Here is a 17506-nt window from a genome sequence, read left to right as displayed (position 1 = left end):
ATCGGCGAGGTAAGTAGAGGTTTTTTCTTTTTTCTTTTATACAACATGTGTAACCCCTGGGATAGTGTTTTTTTATGGGCTGGAATAACCCTTCAGCCCTAAGGTTTGTAAATGATGATCATGGTATAAATTCACCTTGATCTTCTACAGAAGTTCTATATCTAGGATGCTCAATAAGCCATAGATAAAACAGTTATTACTTACTAGGACCTACTATTGGTTGTATCACATGTAGGGCTGCAGCTAACTATTATTTGAATAATCGATTAGTTGTCGATAATTTCATCAATTAATCGGGAAAAAACACCAAAATGGCAAAAAAAGGGGTTTATATGATTTTACTTGAAAAATTATGTTCAAAGGCCATATTAAAACAAATTGTGGATGGCACTGTTATGGGGGATCTGTGGATGGCACTGTTATGGGGGATCTGTGGATGGCACTGTTATGGGGGATCTGTGGATGGCACTGTTATGGGGGGGATCTGTGGATGGCACTGTTATGGGGGGGATCTGTGGATGGCACTGTTATTGGGGGGATCTGTGATGGCACTGTTATTGGGGGGGGATCTGTGGATGGCACTGTTATTGGAGGGGATCTGTGGATGGCACTGTTATGGGGGGGATCTGTGGATGGCACTGTTATTGGGGGGGATCTGTGGATGGCACTGTTATTGGGGGGATCTGTGGATGGCACTGTTATTGGGGGGGATCTGTGGATGGCACTGTTATTGGGGGGGGTCTGTGGATGGCACTGTTATTGGGGGGGATCTGTGGATGGCGCTGTTATGGGGGATCTGTGGATGGCGCTGTTATGGGGGGGATCTGTGGATGACATTGTTATGGGCATCTGTGGATGGCACTGTTATGGGGAGGGGAATCTGTGGCGCGCCTGCTCCGCCTACTTTATGAATGAAGCAGGCGGAGCATGTGCGTCACGTGAGTAAGTGACGTTACGCCGCCCGCTCTGCCTGTTACTGGAGCTTCATTGTAAGGTAATAAAGATGCGGTGATTTAAAGTTCAAGGCCCGCAGGCATAGCGCTGACGCACGCATAGCAACGAATCGGCGATTATTCGATAACGGATTCGTTGATGACGAATCCCGTTTATCAAATATTTTCGATAATGTTGATTAATTGTTGCAGCCCTAATCACATGATAAATCTTAAAGGGGGTTTGTCAGCAAAAAAAAAACAACAACAAAAAAACACTTTTTAAAACCAGGCACAATGTCTAGTAGGGATAGCTCAGCATAAAATAATCCTACCTTTTATTATTTGGCCCAGTGCTGAATTATTTATATGCAATTAAGTTAAGGGGACTGAGGGCAGGCCTGAGCTACTCTGTTCACCCTAGCTCCGTCATCTTTCTCTGCCAGCCCCTCCATCTCAATTGACAGGGTCATACTTCTGCATTGTCCTCTCTCTAGCCCCTAAAATCTCATGCCTGTGCCATTCATCAGAGCTCTGGTGCATGCGCAGTACAACACCGTGTCCTTTCCTGATGATCTCTACAGCACGTGCAGCAATGTTCTAACAAATGGCACAGGAACAAGATTTTAGAGCTGGACAAGATAAAGATGGAGAAGCCTGGCCCTGACAATCAAGAAGGAGAGGGTGGGACTGGCATAGGAAGGCAGCAGAGCTGGGCTTCACAGAATGGCTCAGTGCACTTTATAGATCATTTGTATATCAATAAAAAGTAGCATCAGATTGAAAAAATAAAAGGTATGATTACATTACGCTGAGCTAGCCTACCAGTCATTGTGCCAGGTTTAAAAGTTATTCTCCTGCAGGCAGACTTCCTTTAATGTCTGTGGCCACATTTGCCATGATGTGTGGCTAGATCAAATGTACATTGGGTATAAGCAGTTTGATGTATTCACATATACTGGAGAATTATGTCAATGTTGGTTGGGACAAAAATGACTCATTATTTGCAATGGTCGGCCAACGTAGTCTACAACACCACAACTGGTTGGCACATTCATCATGGGACCACTACAGGAATATCTAAGTACATGCTGCCATGATCAATGCTTGCTTGCAGAAAGTTATTCTGGGACTGGTGAAGAACTTGACTACATTCAGATGTGATCTTTCTCTTTCAGATTGTTATGTACATAGGTCAAGCTTCTAAAGATCTTCTAAAGTGGCCTCGTCCTTCCTCTCCTCCAGTGGCAAAGCTTGAAACTAGAGTGGAAGCTGAATATGGCATGCCATCAACACACGCCATTGCTGCCACTGCAATCTCTTTCACGTATTTGTTGGCCGCCATGGAACGATACCAGGTTGGAGATGGTTTTATAGTTGTTTGACTATAGATTGATTTTTACATTGAAAGAACAGAAAATCTTATTCGATGGATAATCCATAAAAAGTGAAGTTCCACTTTTATTGGGTCCAACATTAAAACATCCGAATGAAGAGTAAAAATGGTAAGGTTTATGCGTGTTGGCTAGTTGCCTTAATTTTAACCTAATCTAAACATAAGAGTCTCCTCTTAAAAACACATGATTAATGCAACACATACATCTGCATAATTACACCATTAAAAGAAGCTCAGAGCTTCCTTAAATTAGGACTAGTGGAAGTATACAGGATAACTCGTCAGAAGAGGAGAGAGACGCACTTTGTGAACTAGAACAGAACGCAGACCTGATGGTCAGGAATGCAGATGAAGGAGGAATGTTGAATGATGTCAGTACATGCTGTATTTTCTTTCTTGAAGGTACTTAAAGAGGACCTGTCACCACTCCTGACATGCCGGTGTTAATAGCTCCATGCATTCGCCATATGGCTCTATGTTGTGCTGTTCCTTTATTAAGCTGAATTCACACGTCCGTGGAACATGGTCCGTAAGATACCGGACTTGCATCCTGCTTAGTGCTGGAGCGCACTCCGTCATTGGTTTCTATGATCTATACGAGTGTATTACTGTACAGCGGCTGCGGCACGAAGCGCACTAAGGAGGATGCCAGTCCGGTATCTCATGGACCGTGTTCCATGGACGTGTGAATTCAGCCTTATTTCTACTAGAAGTTATGAATGACTTGCTAGCAGTCTGCAGTAAGGGTACAGAGGGGAGGTAACCAGATTTGGGGGGGGTGTCCGTGCACAGTCTCTATCCAATCAGTGCCGCCATTTTCAGGGACACACTTTCCAACAATAAGAATAAAGGCCCCTTTACACTGCATAATGTAGCAGACGATTTGAATTCTGGAATGCAGAAAGGCTCCTACGTTAGGCACACTGTTGTCCCCAAATTTATTTTCGGAAGCAAAACAGTCATATAATCCCCGAGACGTCAAATATTTATTCTAAGTATGGTCATAAGAGATGTAACTCCTGCTCGTTTGTTATAGTTAATAAAACATTTACATCAGTAATCACAGGTAAGGAATATAAAATCAGGAGCTACATCAATCTAGAGAGTGGTGATGGTGATCTGACTGTCAGGTATGCTTTCTGTTCTAGGTCACAAAGTGCCTCTCTCTCACCTCTTTCAACAAGTTAGGGCTCATGCACACGAACGTATTTTTCTTCCATTTCCCTTCTGTTTTCTTTACAGGTCCGTATTCGGAACCATTAATTTCAATGAGTCTGTAAAAAAAATTGGAAACTACTCCATGTGCATTCGGTGTCCTCATGTCTGTTCAGCAAAAAAAAAAAAAACAGAACATGTCCTATTCTATATACAGGCATTGTTACAATGGATCCGCTAAAAAACCTGATGCAACACGGACGACACACTGATGTTATCCGTTTTTTTTCTGATCCTGTTTTGCGGACAGCAAAATACATACGGTCGAGTGTGTGATCAATTATCCTTTATACCTCCACTATTCCCAATTAAAGGAAGCTCCGAGCTTCTTTTGTAGTTGTGTAAATTATGCAGACGTATTGAGTTGCCACTAATCATGTGTTGATCATGTGTTTTTAAGAGGAGGATCTTTTATGTTTAGATTATGATATGATTAAAGCGACTAGTCGAAACATGTAAACCTTACCATTTTTGCTCTGCATCCGGATGCTTTAATGCTGGACCCAATAAAAGTTTTTTTTTTTTTTTTTTAACCGGACACTGCGCTCTGATGGCATTGCTATATCTATAAATCAATCTCAATCCAGGAGCTCTGTGCACACCAGTATTGGCTTCTCAATGGTGAACTAACTGTGTTTCATGTATTCGTTGACAGTCTATAGTTGTCAATGAGATCCAGATTGTAGGCGGATACACTAAGATGCAACCATTCATAGGAAATAATATCTGTGAGATGAGATATGCAATAAAAATCACATCAGTGGGGGGAGAGAGGTCACTACAGGGGCTACCACCCCCCAAAGAGTGGCTGCGAAGATAATGTAGCTGTTTCCATACCTCCAACTGACTTTAATGGATGATCACTGTTGTATCGGCTGGCAACGGGTCACTAAGCAAACCTGGAGTCCCAGTGGTCAAATTTTAAAAATCTTTATGTATAAGCAAAGTGAGAACATAGGATGAGGGTCTAAGCCCCATAAATAGTAGCACAGGGGACCCATAGAGGGATAAGGAGAGAATTAAAACCAGAGTGAGTGTTTACACCAACAGATTATTGACCATTTCTGTCCAACCAGACCAATAGTTGGTGTGTGAAACAAAAGATCTGTGTGTGTAAATGGCCGTCTGACCAATGACTGGTCAAAAAATCTGTCAGATAATCTGTTGGCTTAAATGCATGTGTAATCATGTTTAGTGTATTGTTCTTCTATGTTTTTTTTTTATCTGGTTTATGGCCTCTCAATTCTATAATTTAGAGAATAGATTCTATAATATAAATGTAGATAAAGCAGTTATTGATTTGTCTATTGTGATGCCGACTGTGCTCATGCTGGCTGTTTGACCTTCAGTGTAGCTGACATACATTAAAGGGGTATTCCCATCACAGACAATGGGGGATATCGCTAGCATATGCCACATTGTCTGATTGTCCCTGTGTGGGACTGGCACTTACGCTGAGAACGGAGCAGGGAGAGTGGTGGCTGGAGGACCCCGGTTTCCCGGGGTCCGGCCGCCGCCATGCGCTCTCTCCATAACAAGTGAATAGGGGCAACGGAAATGGTTGAGCCAGGTCAGCTATTTTCGGCAGCCCCATACAAATGAATGTTTTTCGCCCCCAGGGCCCCATTTCACTAGAACCGGCCTGGATGTATAGTAAACAGATCTGCAAATGCTATAATATAGCTCCAGAAGTGGAAGAGTAGCGCTATGGACACACTGTAATAGTGAACAATGTAGTGTAAGTATGTACTATAGCAGAGACTTATGCTATGACAGTGTCCCAACTATGGCAGTAACCAATATGAAAATACCGTGAATGTTGAGAATAAATGAGTCATGATCATGGTCATAGGAAGGGATGGAGGGAGGAGGAGTGTAGAGGGTTAAGTGAGTATGGATGAAATTATACTGCTCGCCTCTGCAATGTCGACTGCGAGCAAGTAAGCAGTGGAGAGACAGCAACGCTCATGTAAGCACTGCATTCTCTCCAAACAGCGGATCGATAGGGGTGCCAGTGGTTGGACTCCGCCGATCTGATATTAATGACTATGCTAAGGATACATTGTTAATATTGGAAACTGGACAACCCCTTTAACATAGCATAGGTATGGTTTTAATAGTCTATTCACGATTTGTTAGATCATAAAAACCCATTCATTTCTATGCAAGAGTTAATGTTGATCTAGTTGAATAAAGTAAAAAAACAGTTTATCTGAATGGTATGGTCTAACCACGCATTTCAGCTGTGTCACTAGAAGCCGCAATCATAAAAAACACCCTTTAACCTACCTAACGGGTTTGGCCACAGCCATGATTAAATTGTCGGTTAACTTACAATGTTTGCTGTATCTTCTATAACTCTAAGAAAATAAAATATATTTTTTAAATGTGAAACTGTTTCCAGAAAGCAAAAAATATAAAACATGCTGTACATGGTGCAATGATTTCCAGTGAACAGAATTACAATGATCACATTTTTGCATCCATTTTCTCTCTTTTTTAATTTTTTTTAGGTGATTGATAATTTATCTAAATTTCCATCTAAATCTCCAAATGTAACATTTACAAAGAAAAAATGGTGCACTACAATGGAAAATGCAATTGACAATATATGGCTAAAACCACACCTGATATTAAAATGAGACTTTAGCCTATATATTTTTATATTCAAGAAACATACCGGAGCCCATGCACCCTGTCAAAGATCTCAAAGTGGCACGGGACCTAACGCTAACCTACTGTGCCATATGGGCAATTACAGGGCATAAGGTCCGACACACAGCAATACATCTCCCAGTTACCTCCAGTGTGAAATCCACATACAATGGGAGGATGCTGTGAGTCCCACCTATCACTTGGTCCCGTGCCACTTTGAGATACCTAGACGGGGTGTGCGGGCTCCGGTATGTTCTTGATATAAAAATATATTGGCTAAGTCTCATTTTAATATCAGTGTGAGGGTTTACCCATATATTGTCAAATGCATTTTCCATTGTAGTGCACCATTTTTTCTTTGTAAATGTTTGCTTTATATAGCCAATTACATCCACACATTTGGCTCCCCTGTGTAGGATGTTTCTGTTGTACATATGGTCCACTGCCGGCATCCACCATTGTATGCATTATTGCTGTTATCAAGGGATCACATGTGCAGGATTTGCTCCCCGATTATATATGCGCAACAGCATATGGGGTTTTGAGCATCTTTCTGCCTTTTATGGCCATGTTATTTTATTTCATTTTTAATTTCCAAATTGCACCGTGTATGTCAGGCTTATCAGAGACTGTGCTGGAAAATAAGATGTAGTTGGAAAATGTGATAAATTGGGAGATCTTTTTAAAAGTTGTCTTTTATTCTGCAGTTTCCGTTTGCGTTTGGATTTGTGGCCGCCCTTTTCCTCTCCACCCTGGTGTCCCTCAGCCGGCTGTATACAGGGATGCACACAGTGCTGGTAAGTTGTAAAGACCCTGCTAGTTATGGGCTCCATTCATACAGGTGGCTGGTCCTGTTCCATAGGCTTAGAAACTATTTTTTGTATCTTTAGTATGACATGGTGCCAACTAACACCTAGTAGCATGAAACACTTGAGCAAAGCTTAGGTATGTACCCCAATGACCACTGGACAAATGCCAACTACCTTCCAATATGGAAATACACGTATGTTCACACTTCAGTTATTTGGTCAGTTATTTCCATTAGTTATTGTGAGCCAAAACCAGTAGTGAAGCCTACACAGAGATAAGGTATAATGGAAAGATATGTACCTGTTGTGGCATTTTTGACCCACACCTGGTTTTGGCTCTTAATAACTGATGGAAGTAACTGATCACATAACTGAAGTGTGAACTCAGCCTAAAATAGAGTTTCCAAATCTCACAAAACTGAAAATGTCATCCAAAACCCTAGATTTATCCTGTAAAGGCTGTCTTATCCGTCGGGCATGGTAGTTTTATTGGTACAATTACGATAATAAAATGAGCATAATCATAGACAACACAGATGACATTTACTAAAGCAGGAAATAAGAAGCTTTAGGCTGCACACTGACATTTACCAGCTTGTAAATGATTTCTTTGTGGGTTTATTAGTCCAGAACTGTTTCACAAAGACTGATGCATTCAGTTTTGACAATGCCGTGAACATGGATGAACCTCCAAATCCACATTCAGTCACACTTGTAATCAGGAGTAGGATGGTGGTAGAGCTATCAACATTTAGCCAATTCCAGCTCTGTTGGTAAACTAATCATGTTCTACAACCAGGAGATGCTCCTCAGTCTATAAATAATGTCAGATGGCATAAAGTTGGTCATAGACATAAGATAGCTGTCAGCCAACAGCCACCTCCCGTGAAAGGCCAGAGAACATGCAGTCTCATATCTGCCAGGCATTCATTGACAAGTTATGAAGTAGCCCCAACAATTGTCAAATAAGCAGTGTTAAAAAATTTCAACACAACTCTGCCATTCCTTGCCGGTAGCTGTGTTAATGGGATCGACCTATTAAAGTCAGTCAGGTCATAGCCATCTTTAAGATGCGTGGCAACTATCAGTCTATATTCTTGACCCTGTTGCCTCTTTTTTCTAAATGCTGGTGGGGGTAATTTTAAAGAATAGTCTCCTCAATATCATACTTTTTAAAGTGTCCCTTGTCCATTGCCATCCAAGCCCTGGGCAAGAGAAGCACATAATGAGATGTACCATGGATATTTCAGTGGAAATGATTACTCAGAGAAGAACAATGGCATTCATTGGCCCCGTCCCAGCAGGGGTGCTGGGTAATATAGTAAAATTTAGTGATTTGCTGCCTTTTCCAGCAGGGAGCGGATTAAACTTCAGAGACACATACATTACCCTAGTTCATGTGGCCACCAGGCAATTGGAAATTGTCAATAAGTCTTGAAAGCAATGCCGGAGGAGTCATATAAAGGATTTTTAAGTGGGAATCATGTGAAGGTCTCGTGAGATCGTTTCCATGAAATCCGAGCTTTGAAATTCAGATGGGAATGCTTTGTGGAATTACAGTATTGTTATAATGTCAGCTACTAGACTGCATGTCAAAGGACAAGCCCGATGAGAGTTGTGAGGAGCTCACAGTGTATCTAGATGTTTTATCATTCCTACACACTCGCCGCAGAATGTAAACCCCATCCCTAGGTCTATAATAAAATGTAGCATCAAAAAACAATATTTATCAAGAACAAAAAGATTTTCCCATCTCCAGCTCCCCATAATATCACTATAAATAACTGGTACAGATTTTAATCAATCTTAAAGGGGTTAACCTGATAAATCAATTTATTTTAAATGGGCCATAACAAGATAAAAAAAATTAACTGTACTTGCCCTCACCAATCCCCTGTTGCTGCTGGTCCAGTTCCTGCTGTTCCTTTCTTCCTAGCCCTGGCTTGACCCACCAGAAGTGACAGGAAAGGCCCTGTATGAGGTGCTCACTGCTACAGCCAGTGATTGGATTAGCAGGCTTTTCCTAGCATGTCGAGCTTGGATTAGGAAGTGAAGAGCATTGGCATGGCCGCATGTACAAATCTGTAAGAAAAAAAAACTTGTGCCTCTGTACAATTGGAGACATAAAGAGGCACAGTATGGGCCCATAAAGTCCTCTCTACATCAGCTACTACGGTGTGGCCAGTCTACAGAGAATGGGCATATTTATACAACCTAGTATGTGCTATGTAAAACCCATATCAAGATAAAACCCGATACCTGCATTCTTCTTAATTAACCTAGGCTTGGGGTACATGAGTCTTATCGTTCATCTTTTTGTTTGCAGGATGTGATTTGTGGCGCTGTGATCGCACTGTTATTTCTAGCAGTGACATTTCCGTTGTGGGACTCAGTGGATCATCTGATTCTGACCAGCCCAATATGTCCTGTATTTTCTCTCGTTTTTGGTTTTCTTCTGAGCTACAACTACCCAAAGTTGGACCACTACAGCACTACTCGAGCAGACACCACCGTTATACTGGGCGTGGGAGCCGGGACCTGTGTGGGTACATGGATCCTCAATTTGATAGGACTGACTTATGTGCCTTCTGGACCGTTCCCGCTTAGCATCCCCCCAATAACATATCCTATGCTGCTTAAGCAACTACTGAGGTTTGTTCTTGGTGTTGCACTTCTGGTAATAACACGGTACTTTGCTAAGACACTTTCTCTCAAAGCTCTGGGCTTGCGGTACAAAGTCTCAACTCAAGATGTACTGGTTAGGCAAAGGCTGGAGATTGAGGTACCCTATAAATTTGTGACTTATACATCAATGGGTGTAGTTGCCAATTCAACTGTCCCTTGGATATATTATTTGTTGAATTTATAAGAAGAGCAGAAGTGGGAGATCAATTTGGAAGATAAATCGGTCCAGTGTCCAATCCCGTTCCTACTATTGGTTGTGCTACAGAACCGTAAATTTGGAGGACTGTACTCAACATGGACAATGGGCCAGTGTATGACTCCTTGATGATTTCCACTCATCTGCTGAGCTCCCAACCACAGCAAGATGCTCTATTACTATTTATGAGAAGGCATAATGGACACTTCCAAACTTCACAATTATTTTTGGACATAAGACTGAACTATAATATGATGCTAAAGAAATGACTTTGGAAAAAGTGACCGTTTACAGTATTTCTACTGCACTGATTTTGTATTCCCTGTCTGTCTGATGCCGTATAATTTACAGATGATAATGTAATGAGCGGCTTATGAAGCAGCAGTATATTTATGTCTCTGCCTATTGTGGCCTCAGGTTTATTCTGAATGTACCCAGAGCGGCTTCTAAACCTAGAGCTTACAGGGATCAAACTATTGGGGTGACTGCACTCATGACCCAGATGGCGAGTTGTACGTCTCCGCCATACCTGCTCTAATAAAGGTATTACTGGATTTCTTAAAGATGTTGTACATGAATATTAAATGGGAGTGTTCAAGCTTTGTAATATACCATGAAATTATTGTTTTCTGCAGCCATGTGCGAGACTCGGCATGTTGCGTTACCTACTGATTTCTAAAAAGGTCTGTTCCAAGAGTCATACTGCAGAACACTTACCTGTTCCTGTGAATTCACGCCGAGAACCAACTCAGCCCACAATATGTATACACAGACTAGAGACAAAGGCCTTTGGTTAAGGGACTTTTACATAGAGATTTTTTTGGCTGAAATGAGCACTGATCACAATACAGCAACATAATCAGCACTCATTTAACTCCATAGACACGGAGGACTTCTCACCACTGTATGTGCCCGAACGGCCATTACCCCCTTGCTGATGGAGTTTTTTTTACTCCCTGCCTCACACAGCTGTATGAGTTTTTTTTTTTTTTTTACGGGGCAAGTTGTACTTTCTAATGGAACCATTTAGTAGTGCATAGGATGTAGATAGAACAGTGAAAAAAAAAGTCAATTCCGCCACAGCTTTGTTTTTGCGATGTTCACTATGCAGTAAAACTGACTTGTGAGCTTCATTCTCTGGGTCAGTAAGATTACGGCGATACCACAGTTTTTATTGTGTTCTAACAGTGGGAAAAAAATAAAAATCTTTTAAAATTTTATTTTCATAGCAATTAGAGTTGAGTGAACCTGCCTTTTTGCAGGTTTGGGTTTTAGGTGAATTACATTATGGATTCCGTTGAATCCATAATGTAATTTAATGTCGGCATGCCAAACGGATCCCTCGGGGCTGGCCATACACTTGTAGTGTGCAGCATGCCGGCATTGTATTATGTGACGGATTCCGTGAATCAATTACGTAAATAAATTAAACGCCAAACTCAAATCTGCAAAAAGGCAGGTTCACTCAACTCTAATAGCCATATTCTGACCCCTATAACTTTTTCATAGTTATACTGAGCTGTGTGAGGGCTCAATTTTTGAGACAACCTGTATTGATACCATTTTGGGATGTGTATGACATTTTTGATCATTTTGAAAACAAATAAGCACAAGACTTGGATATGCTGCGGATTTCAAATACCGACGGAAATTATATGCCCATGTGAATAGCTGTATTCATTAACATTAGCAGCGGATAAAAAATCCAGGCCATGTACGAATTGCAAATATGCTCATGTGAAAGAGGTCTTTAGGGAGGTGAAGTGATGAAAAAACTGCCATATTGACTTTTGATACGCCATTCACTGTATGGAACTTTTTTAAATATTTTAATAGTATGGGTGTTGTCGATGTCGTGAAGGGGTTGTCTCATCTCAGAGGGGTTGATCACTAGGATATGCCATCAATGTCAGATAGGTGTGGGATCCTCACCCATGTCTCGAAAAGGTCACCCCCTCCGAAGTGAAAGAGACTGCACACACTGTCTATTCACCACTGTGGGAGTTCTGAAAACAACCGAGCCAGGACACAGACCGTGTCCAAACAATGGTTGTGTGTGTGTGTGGCATTAAATTGATTAAATTTTAAAGGGGGGTGGAATGTTTTTGGCTATTTCTGCTCAAGTAGTCCACCTGGTATGCCTTGGACGTTCATAGGTGATGCAAATTGAGCAGGTCACGTGCCACCTCCTCCCTAAAAGGATGTTGACATAGGCACACCAGGGAAATGAAGAGCTGGCCAGGGAGCAATAAAAACTGGAGCCCAGCAATGGGGACCAGGTAAGTATGATCACCACTGAGGGTCTGTTATTGTCTCGGATAACCCCTTTAAAGGAAATTTGTCAGGTCTGGAAAAAACCCTCTTTCCATGTGCATTCTAATGCTATGTGTCTGCAAAAGACAACGTTGGGCAGCAAATCCTGTAAAAATAAAATATATGTGCTGGTGTGCATCGCCATGGCTAAAAAGTAAAAGCAAACACAATGCAACAGCACTCTGCCACCAGAATATATGAACTAATGCTACAGTCACTATATAATTATTTTACTCACTTATATAGCGCTGACATAATAATCACTTGCTGTCTTCAACGGGGCTCTCGAAGTTCCCTATCAGTATATCTTTGAAGTGTGGGAGGAAACCCGTGTAAACACGGGGAGAACATACAAAGTTGTCCTTAGTCGGATTCAAATCTAGGACACCAGCTCAGCCAGGCCTGCAGCAAATATATTTTGATCAAAATCATCTGTGCCCATCCACGACGACACAGTGACCTCTTTTGGATGGGAACCTAATCTATGATTATTCAGTGGCTAGAGAAAGCGAGAATTATTGCGAAACGGCAGTCGCCGCTAAGATGTGTGCGCCCCTGCCTGTTACCCTGAATATTTTTAAGAATAAAGGACTGATTTTACAACACAGCATTGGTGAGTGCCGCACTATTCATTTTCTCTCTTATATGGACATTGTTGCTTCTATGAGGGCTTGAGCACCGCTATATTGCTTTTTTGATGACGTGGACGTGCGGCGGATGTTTTTGAGGTGAGACGTTGTTAGCCGAGCAGCTGTGCCGCCGGTTTCTGTGCTAATCTATATGATACCCCAGGCTGTGCGCCCACAGACCAGCAGTGCAATGTACCAAGAGGACTCCAAAAGCAGTCCAATCAATACAACTTACTGCCGGTTTGTGGGCGCACAGTGCTGGAATGTGAGTATGAAGATACACAGTACATAATCAGACTCCCTGTCATTTACACCACTTACTGTAGAGTTGCAGTGTTTTGGAGTTGAAAGATTCTCTAAATCACTGTTCAATTTTTGCAGGTAAAGTTGCTCCTTAGTTTCAAAAAAGGTTTATTCCCATATCACATAATTGTTGCAGAAATGTCTCCAACTGTACTAATCATCGGAATAGGGGTTGCGGAAATGCTTGCAAATGCCCCAGAAACCGCCCGAATCAGATTTTTATTTGCAGAAATTTCTGCAACAATTCTGCCATGTTAATGTTCTCTAACAGTTTTGCAGTAAAACCACATTTTGTTAGTCCTCATCATGTGTGTCGGTACCTAATATGTACTGCAAGACAGGATAAGCATATCAGGGAAGTCGCCTCCATAGTGTCATTAGGTCAAACCCTGTTATGGGCCCATATTGGAGTAGTAGTTCCAGAGAAGAGGATACTGCTGGGTTTTGTGCTCATCTTGCAGCCTCATGTTCTATTACATAACATATCATTTATATAACTGCACTCCAATGTAACAAATGTACTTTATTGTGAAGCGACTAGTATCATTTACAGGAATAAATACAAAAATTAGGTCAGGGAAGCTCAGCCTGTGTTACAATTTAACAAAAAAAAAGTATTCTTTACTAATATATGAATCTATTATTTGGAGGTCAAACAGTTGTAGACATCGGAGCCCGTATGCTGTAGGGTGAGGAGTCCTTCATTTCACACCAGCATATTCAGTCCATGAAACACACTCCGCATGACAGAATTGTGTCCCGGACTGAACAGCATGATAAATTATTTAAAATGCTGTGTGTTGCTGCCTGTCCACAGCTGTACTAATGGCATTCTGAGAGTAGGAACACACAGCATTATAATGCTGTGACTTCGTGTCACAGGAGCAGTGTTGTCACATGGAGCATGTTTCACGGTCTGAATACCCTTGTGTGACATCACCCATTATATGGATAAGTCCCATTATGGAGGCAATCCATTGACATATAGATTAGGTTGCTGGGAGATCATCAAAATTGCTGGGAATTGCCAACAAAACGGCCTAGGTGCAGCTCAGCCCCAAATCAATGGGCCTCAGTTGCGATACCAATCACAGCTGCTATAAAATGGACGGTGCTGGGCTTGGTCAGCTGAGAGAAGGCTGCAGTTCTACTGCGAGTGTCAGCGCCTTCTCAAACAGCTGATAAATAGGGGTCCTGGGAGTCGGACCCCCACCGGTGAGATACTGATAGTCTATCTAGAGGCAGGGGTAGGCAACCTCCAGCACTCCAGCTGTTGTGAAACTACAACTCCCAGCATGCATACTTACCCTGCTCTTCTCCATACTCCCATAGAAATGAATGAAGCATGCTGGGAATTTTAGTTTCACAGCAGCTGGAGTGCTGAAGGTTGCTGCTCCCTGGGCTAGGTCATCAGTTCAAAGCTCCTGGAAAACCTCTTTAAAGGGCATCTGTCAGCAGATTTGCTGGACGCTCTTCCCCAATAATTGTCTCAGGGTACTTTCACACTAGAGTTATTATTTTCCGGTATTGAGTTCCGTCCTAGAGGCTCAATACCAGAAAAAAACTGATTCGTTTTATCCTAATGCATTCTGAATGGAGAGCATTCCGTTCAGTATGCATCAGTTCAGTCCCTTTTATGTTTTTTTGTCCGTAGAAAATACCGCAGCATGCTGCAGTTTTCTCTCTGGCCAAAAATCCTGAACACTTGCCGGAATGCCGGATCCGGCATTAATTTACATTGAAATGTGTTAGTGCCAAATCCGGCATTGAAACTGACTGATCCGTTCTTCCGGTCCGCCCATGAGCAGACCTTTAAATCTGAAAAAAAATAAAATACTGGATCCGTTTTTCCAGATGACGTCGGTGAGACGGATCAGGTATTTTAATGCATTTGTCAGATGGATCCGCATCCTGATCCGTCTGACAAATGCATCCGTTTGCGTCCGGATTGCCGGCAGTCCATGTAACTGGCTGACCTGTTGATGTGCTCTTAGCAGCTGAAGGCATCTGTGTTGAGCCCATGTTCATATGTGCCTGAATTGCTGAGAGAAATAAGGGGGCATTGCTGTTACACCTAGAGGCTCTTTCTACCTCATCATACCCGGCCCTGTCAATCAAAGTGCAGAAGGTGCAGCAGTTGCAGAGAGCAGATTCTCTAGGTGTAATGGTAACGCCCCCGTTGCTCCTAGAGGGTCATTTGTATATATTAAAATAGGTACAAATCTGCTGACAGATGCCCTTTTTACATGGACTGCGGATTGGGACAATTATTGGGGAAGTGTCCATACAATCATTTCCAGTCTGTGGGCAGCACTTTGCCCTGTGTAACAGGGATGTGCTCCCAACAAACAAGATGATTATAGGGAAGAACCAACATAGAAGCGGGCAATGCTCTGCCGGCCTGTGTCAAAGGGCCCTTAGATCTCCTTATCTTCAACACCTCTGTGCACTTTCACTGAATGTATCAGAGGTGTATTCCCAGTATGCTGTTAAAATACAACCAATGTATGAGCTCATTTATCACAAAGTCCACTGGGTGCAGTCTATAAAACCAGCTGGAGAGCACACATTAGGTCTCAATCTGCCCTGCAGGTAAGCGTGCCCTGACGTCGCCTAAAACACGAATGGATGGCTGAACTGATAATGGTGTTCAAAGTATTAGGTTATGTCAGCCCATTTTTGTATATCCCGTCTGTGATTAAAAGCAATTTCCATGGATGATTCTTTATCACAAGAATGGCTCCACATTTATTTCCAGGGCTGAACAAGGCATAGTCAAGTCAAATTTTGTGATGACGTCAGGGTGCAGGACGCCCAGTTTTCCTATGGTTTTGCCATCAGCCAGTATTTCTGCACAACGGCCGGGGAAAAAAGCTGGATCTGTAAAAAAAAAAAAATCAGGATTGTATAAAACACTGGTATATAAGATGCATACCATATACTGTGAATCTGTATGGCAGTGCATACCATGAAATAAAAATAATCACCAGTAACCTGAACTCCTTAAAGAGTTAATATCTGACCTTTAGGGGTCCGACTCCGGCCACAGCTGCCAATCGGCTGTTTGAAGGAGCTGGAAACCCCTTTAAATACTTTACTCAGCAGGTATAGTGGTAGTCATTCAACTTGGGACTCCTGAACAGCAAATCTGCCTTGTAATAGAACCGCACACAGGGAAGTAATGTATCACTGCATAACCAGACAGATATCCAAACCCTGGCAGCTGCCATATTGGTCACCACTCAGCTTTCCCAAAAACAGATCTAATTTAAGGCTACTTTCACGCTAGCGTTATTCTTTTCCGGTACAGGTTCTCAATACCGGAAAAAAACGCATCAGTTTTATCCTAATGCATTCTGAAAGGAAAGCAATCCGTTCAGTATGCATCAGGATGTCTTCCATTCCATCCCTTGTACGGTATTTGACCGGACAAAATACCGCAGCATGCTGCTGTATTTTTTTCGGCCAAAATCCCAGAACACTACTGCCCTTGCTGGATCCGGCATTAATTTCCATAGAGATGTATTAATGCTGGATCCGGTACCAAGTCTTTCGGAAATTGACGGATCCGATTTTCTGGTCTGCGCATGCGTCGGGACATAGGAGGAGCCATTTTCCCTTTTGATCTTTGAAAAAAATGAAATACCAGATCCATTATACCGGATGAGACAGATCCGTCTAACGGATCTGGAAAAAACTGATTTCTGTTTGCATACGGTTTTCCGAATCCGGCAGGCAGTCTTCGCTCTGCTTTTCCTAGACCAGTGACGACACGTTCATTGGTCACGTGGCCTAGGAGCAGCTCAGGTCCATATAAATGAATGGGGCTGAGCTGCAATACCAAGCACTGCCACTATACAATGTACAGTGTTGTGCTTGGTGGGCAGAGAGAAGGCCATGGCACTTCTCAAACATCTGATCAGCAGGGGTCCCGTGTGTCGGATCCCCCACCGATCAGATACTGACAACCTAGCCAGAGTATAGGTCATCAGTTGTAAAATCTTGGGAGACCCTTTTAAAGGGTGTGTGCCACAAAATACATTTTACAAGGTGGGTGATCAGGGTATGATTGCTGGGGACCTACTGCCCACTAGTACATCCCTCCTCAATGCTATACCGTGTGTTTAGGAGGTATTTTAATGGAGCAGGCCTAGATTTGTGCTAAAATTTGCTCCCATTTCTGGCTTTAGTATTAATAAACCAGTCACACCTTCTAGTGAAACACACAAAATTTTTTGCACAAATTGTGACTTTTTTGGGGCTCAGTTCGGTGAAACTGGTGTAAATGGATCAATACATTAGGGCCACAGTGCGAAGAAATGCTATGGAAATATATAAAATTATAGAAATAAAAAAAAAACAGAACTACTAGA

At 42.2% G+C, this 17506-nt stretch overlaps 2 protein-coding genes across 2 annotated transcripts in view; one reads left to right on the top strand and one right to left on the bottom strand.

The window, feature by feature from the left end:
* SGPP2 (sphingosine-1-phosphate phosphatase 2) overlaps positions 1 to 10473 on the top strand; it is a 65771-nt gene extending 55298 nt beyond the window's left edge. Inside the window, exons 3-5 of the mRNA XM_040427994.1 lie at positions 2111 to 2290; positions 6906 to 6995; positions 9334 to 10473. Of these exons, the coding sequence (XP_040283928.1) occupies positions 2111 to 2290; positions 6906 to 6995; positions 9334 to 9876 (813 nt within the window). The 3' untranslated portion in view covers positions 9877 to 10473. The remainder of the gene's footprint in view (positions 1 to 2110; positions 2291 to 6905; positions 6996 to 9333) is intronic.
* Positions 10474 to 15349: 4876 nt separating this feature from the next.
* Positions 15350 to 17506, bottom strand: part of FARSB (phenylalanyl-tRNA synthetase subunit beta) — a 79027-nt gene continuing 76870 nt past the window's right edge. The window contains exon 17 of the mRNA XM_040427990.1: positions 15350 to 16013. Within this exon, the coding sequence (XP_040283924.1) occupies positions 15862 to 16013 (152 nt within the window). The 3' untranslated portion in view covers positions 15350 to 15861. The remainder of the gene's footprint in view (positions 16014 to 17506) is intronic.

The sequence above is a fragment of the Bufo bufo genome, chromosome 4 (genome assembly GCF_905171765.1).
Source record: "Bufo bufo chromosome 4, aBufBuf1.1, whole genome shotgun sequence".
Taxonomy (NCBI): Eukaryota; Metazoa; Chordata; class Amphibia; order Anura; family Bufonidae; genus Bufo; species Bufo bufo.
The sequence above is the reverse complement of the archived record's forward strand: the minus strand, read 5'-3'. Positions and strand labels throughout refer to the sequence as shown.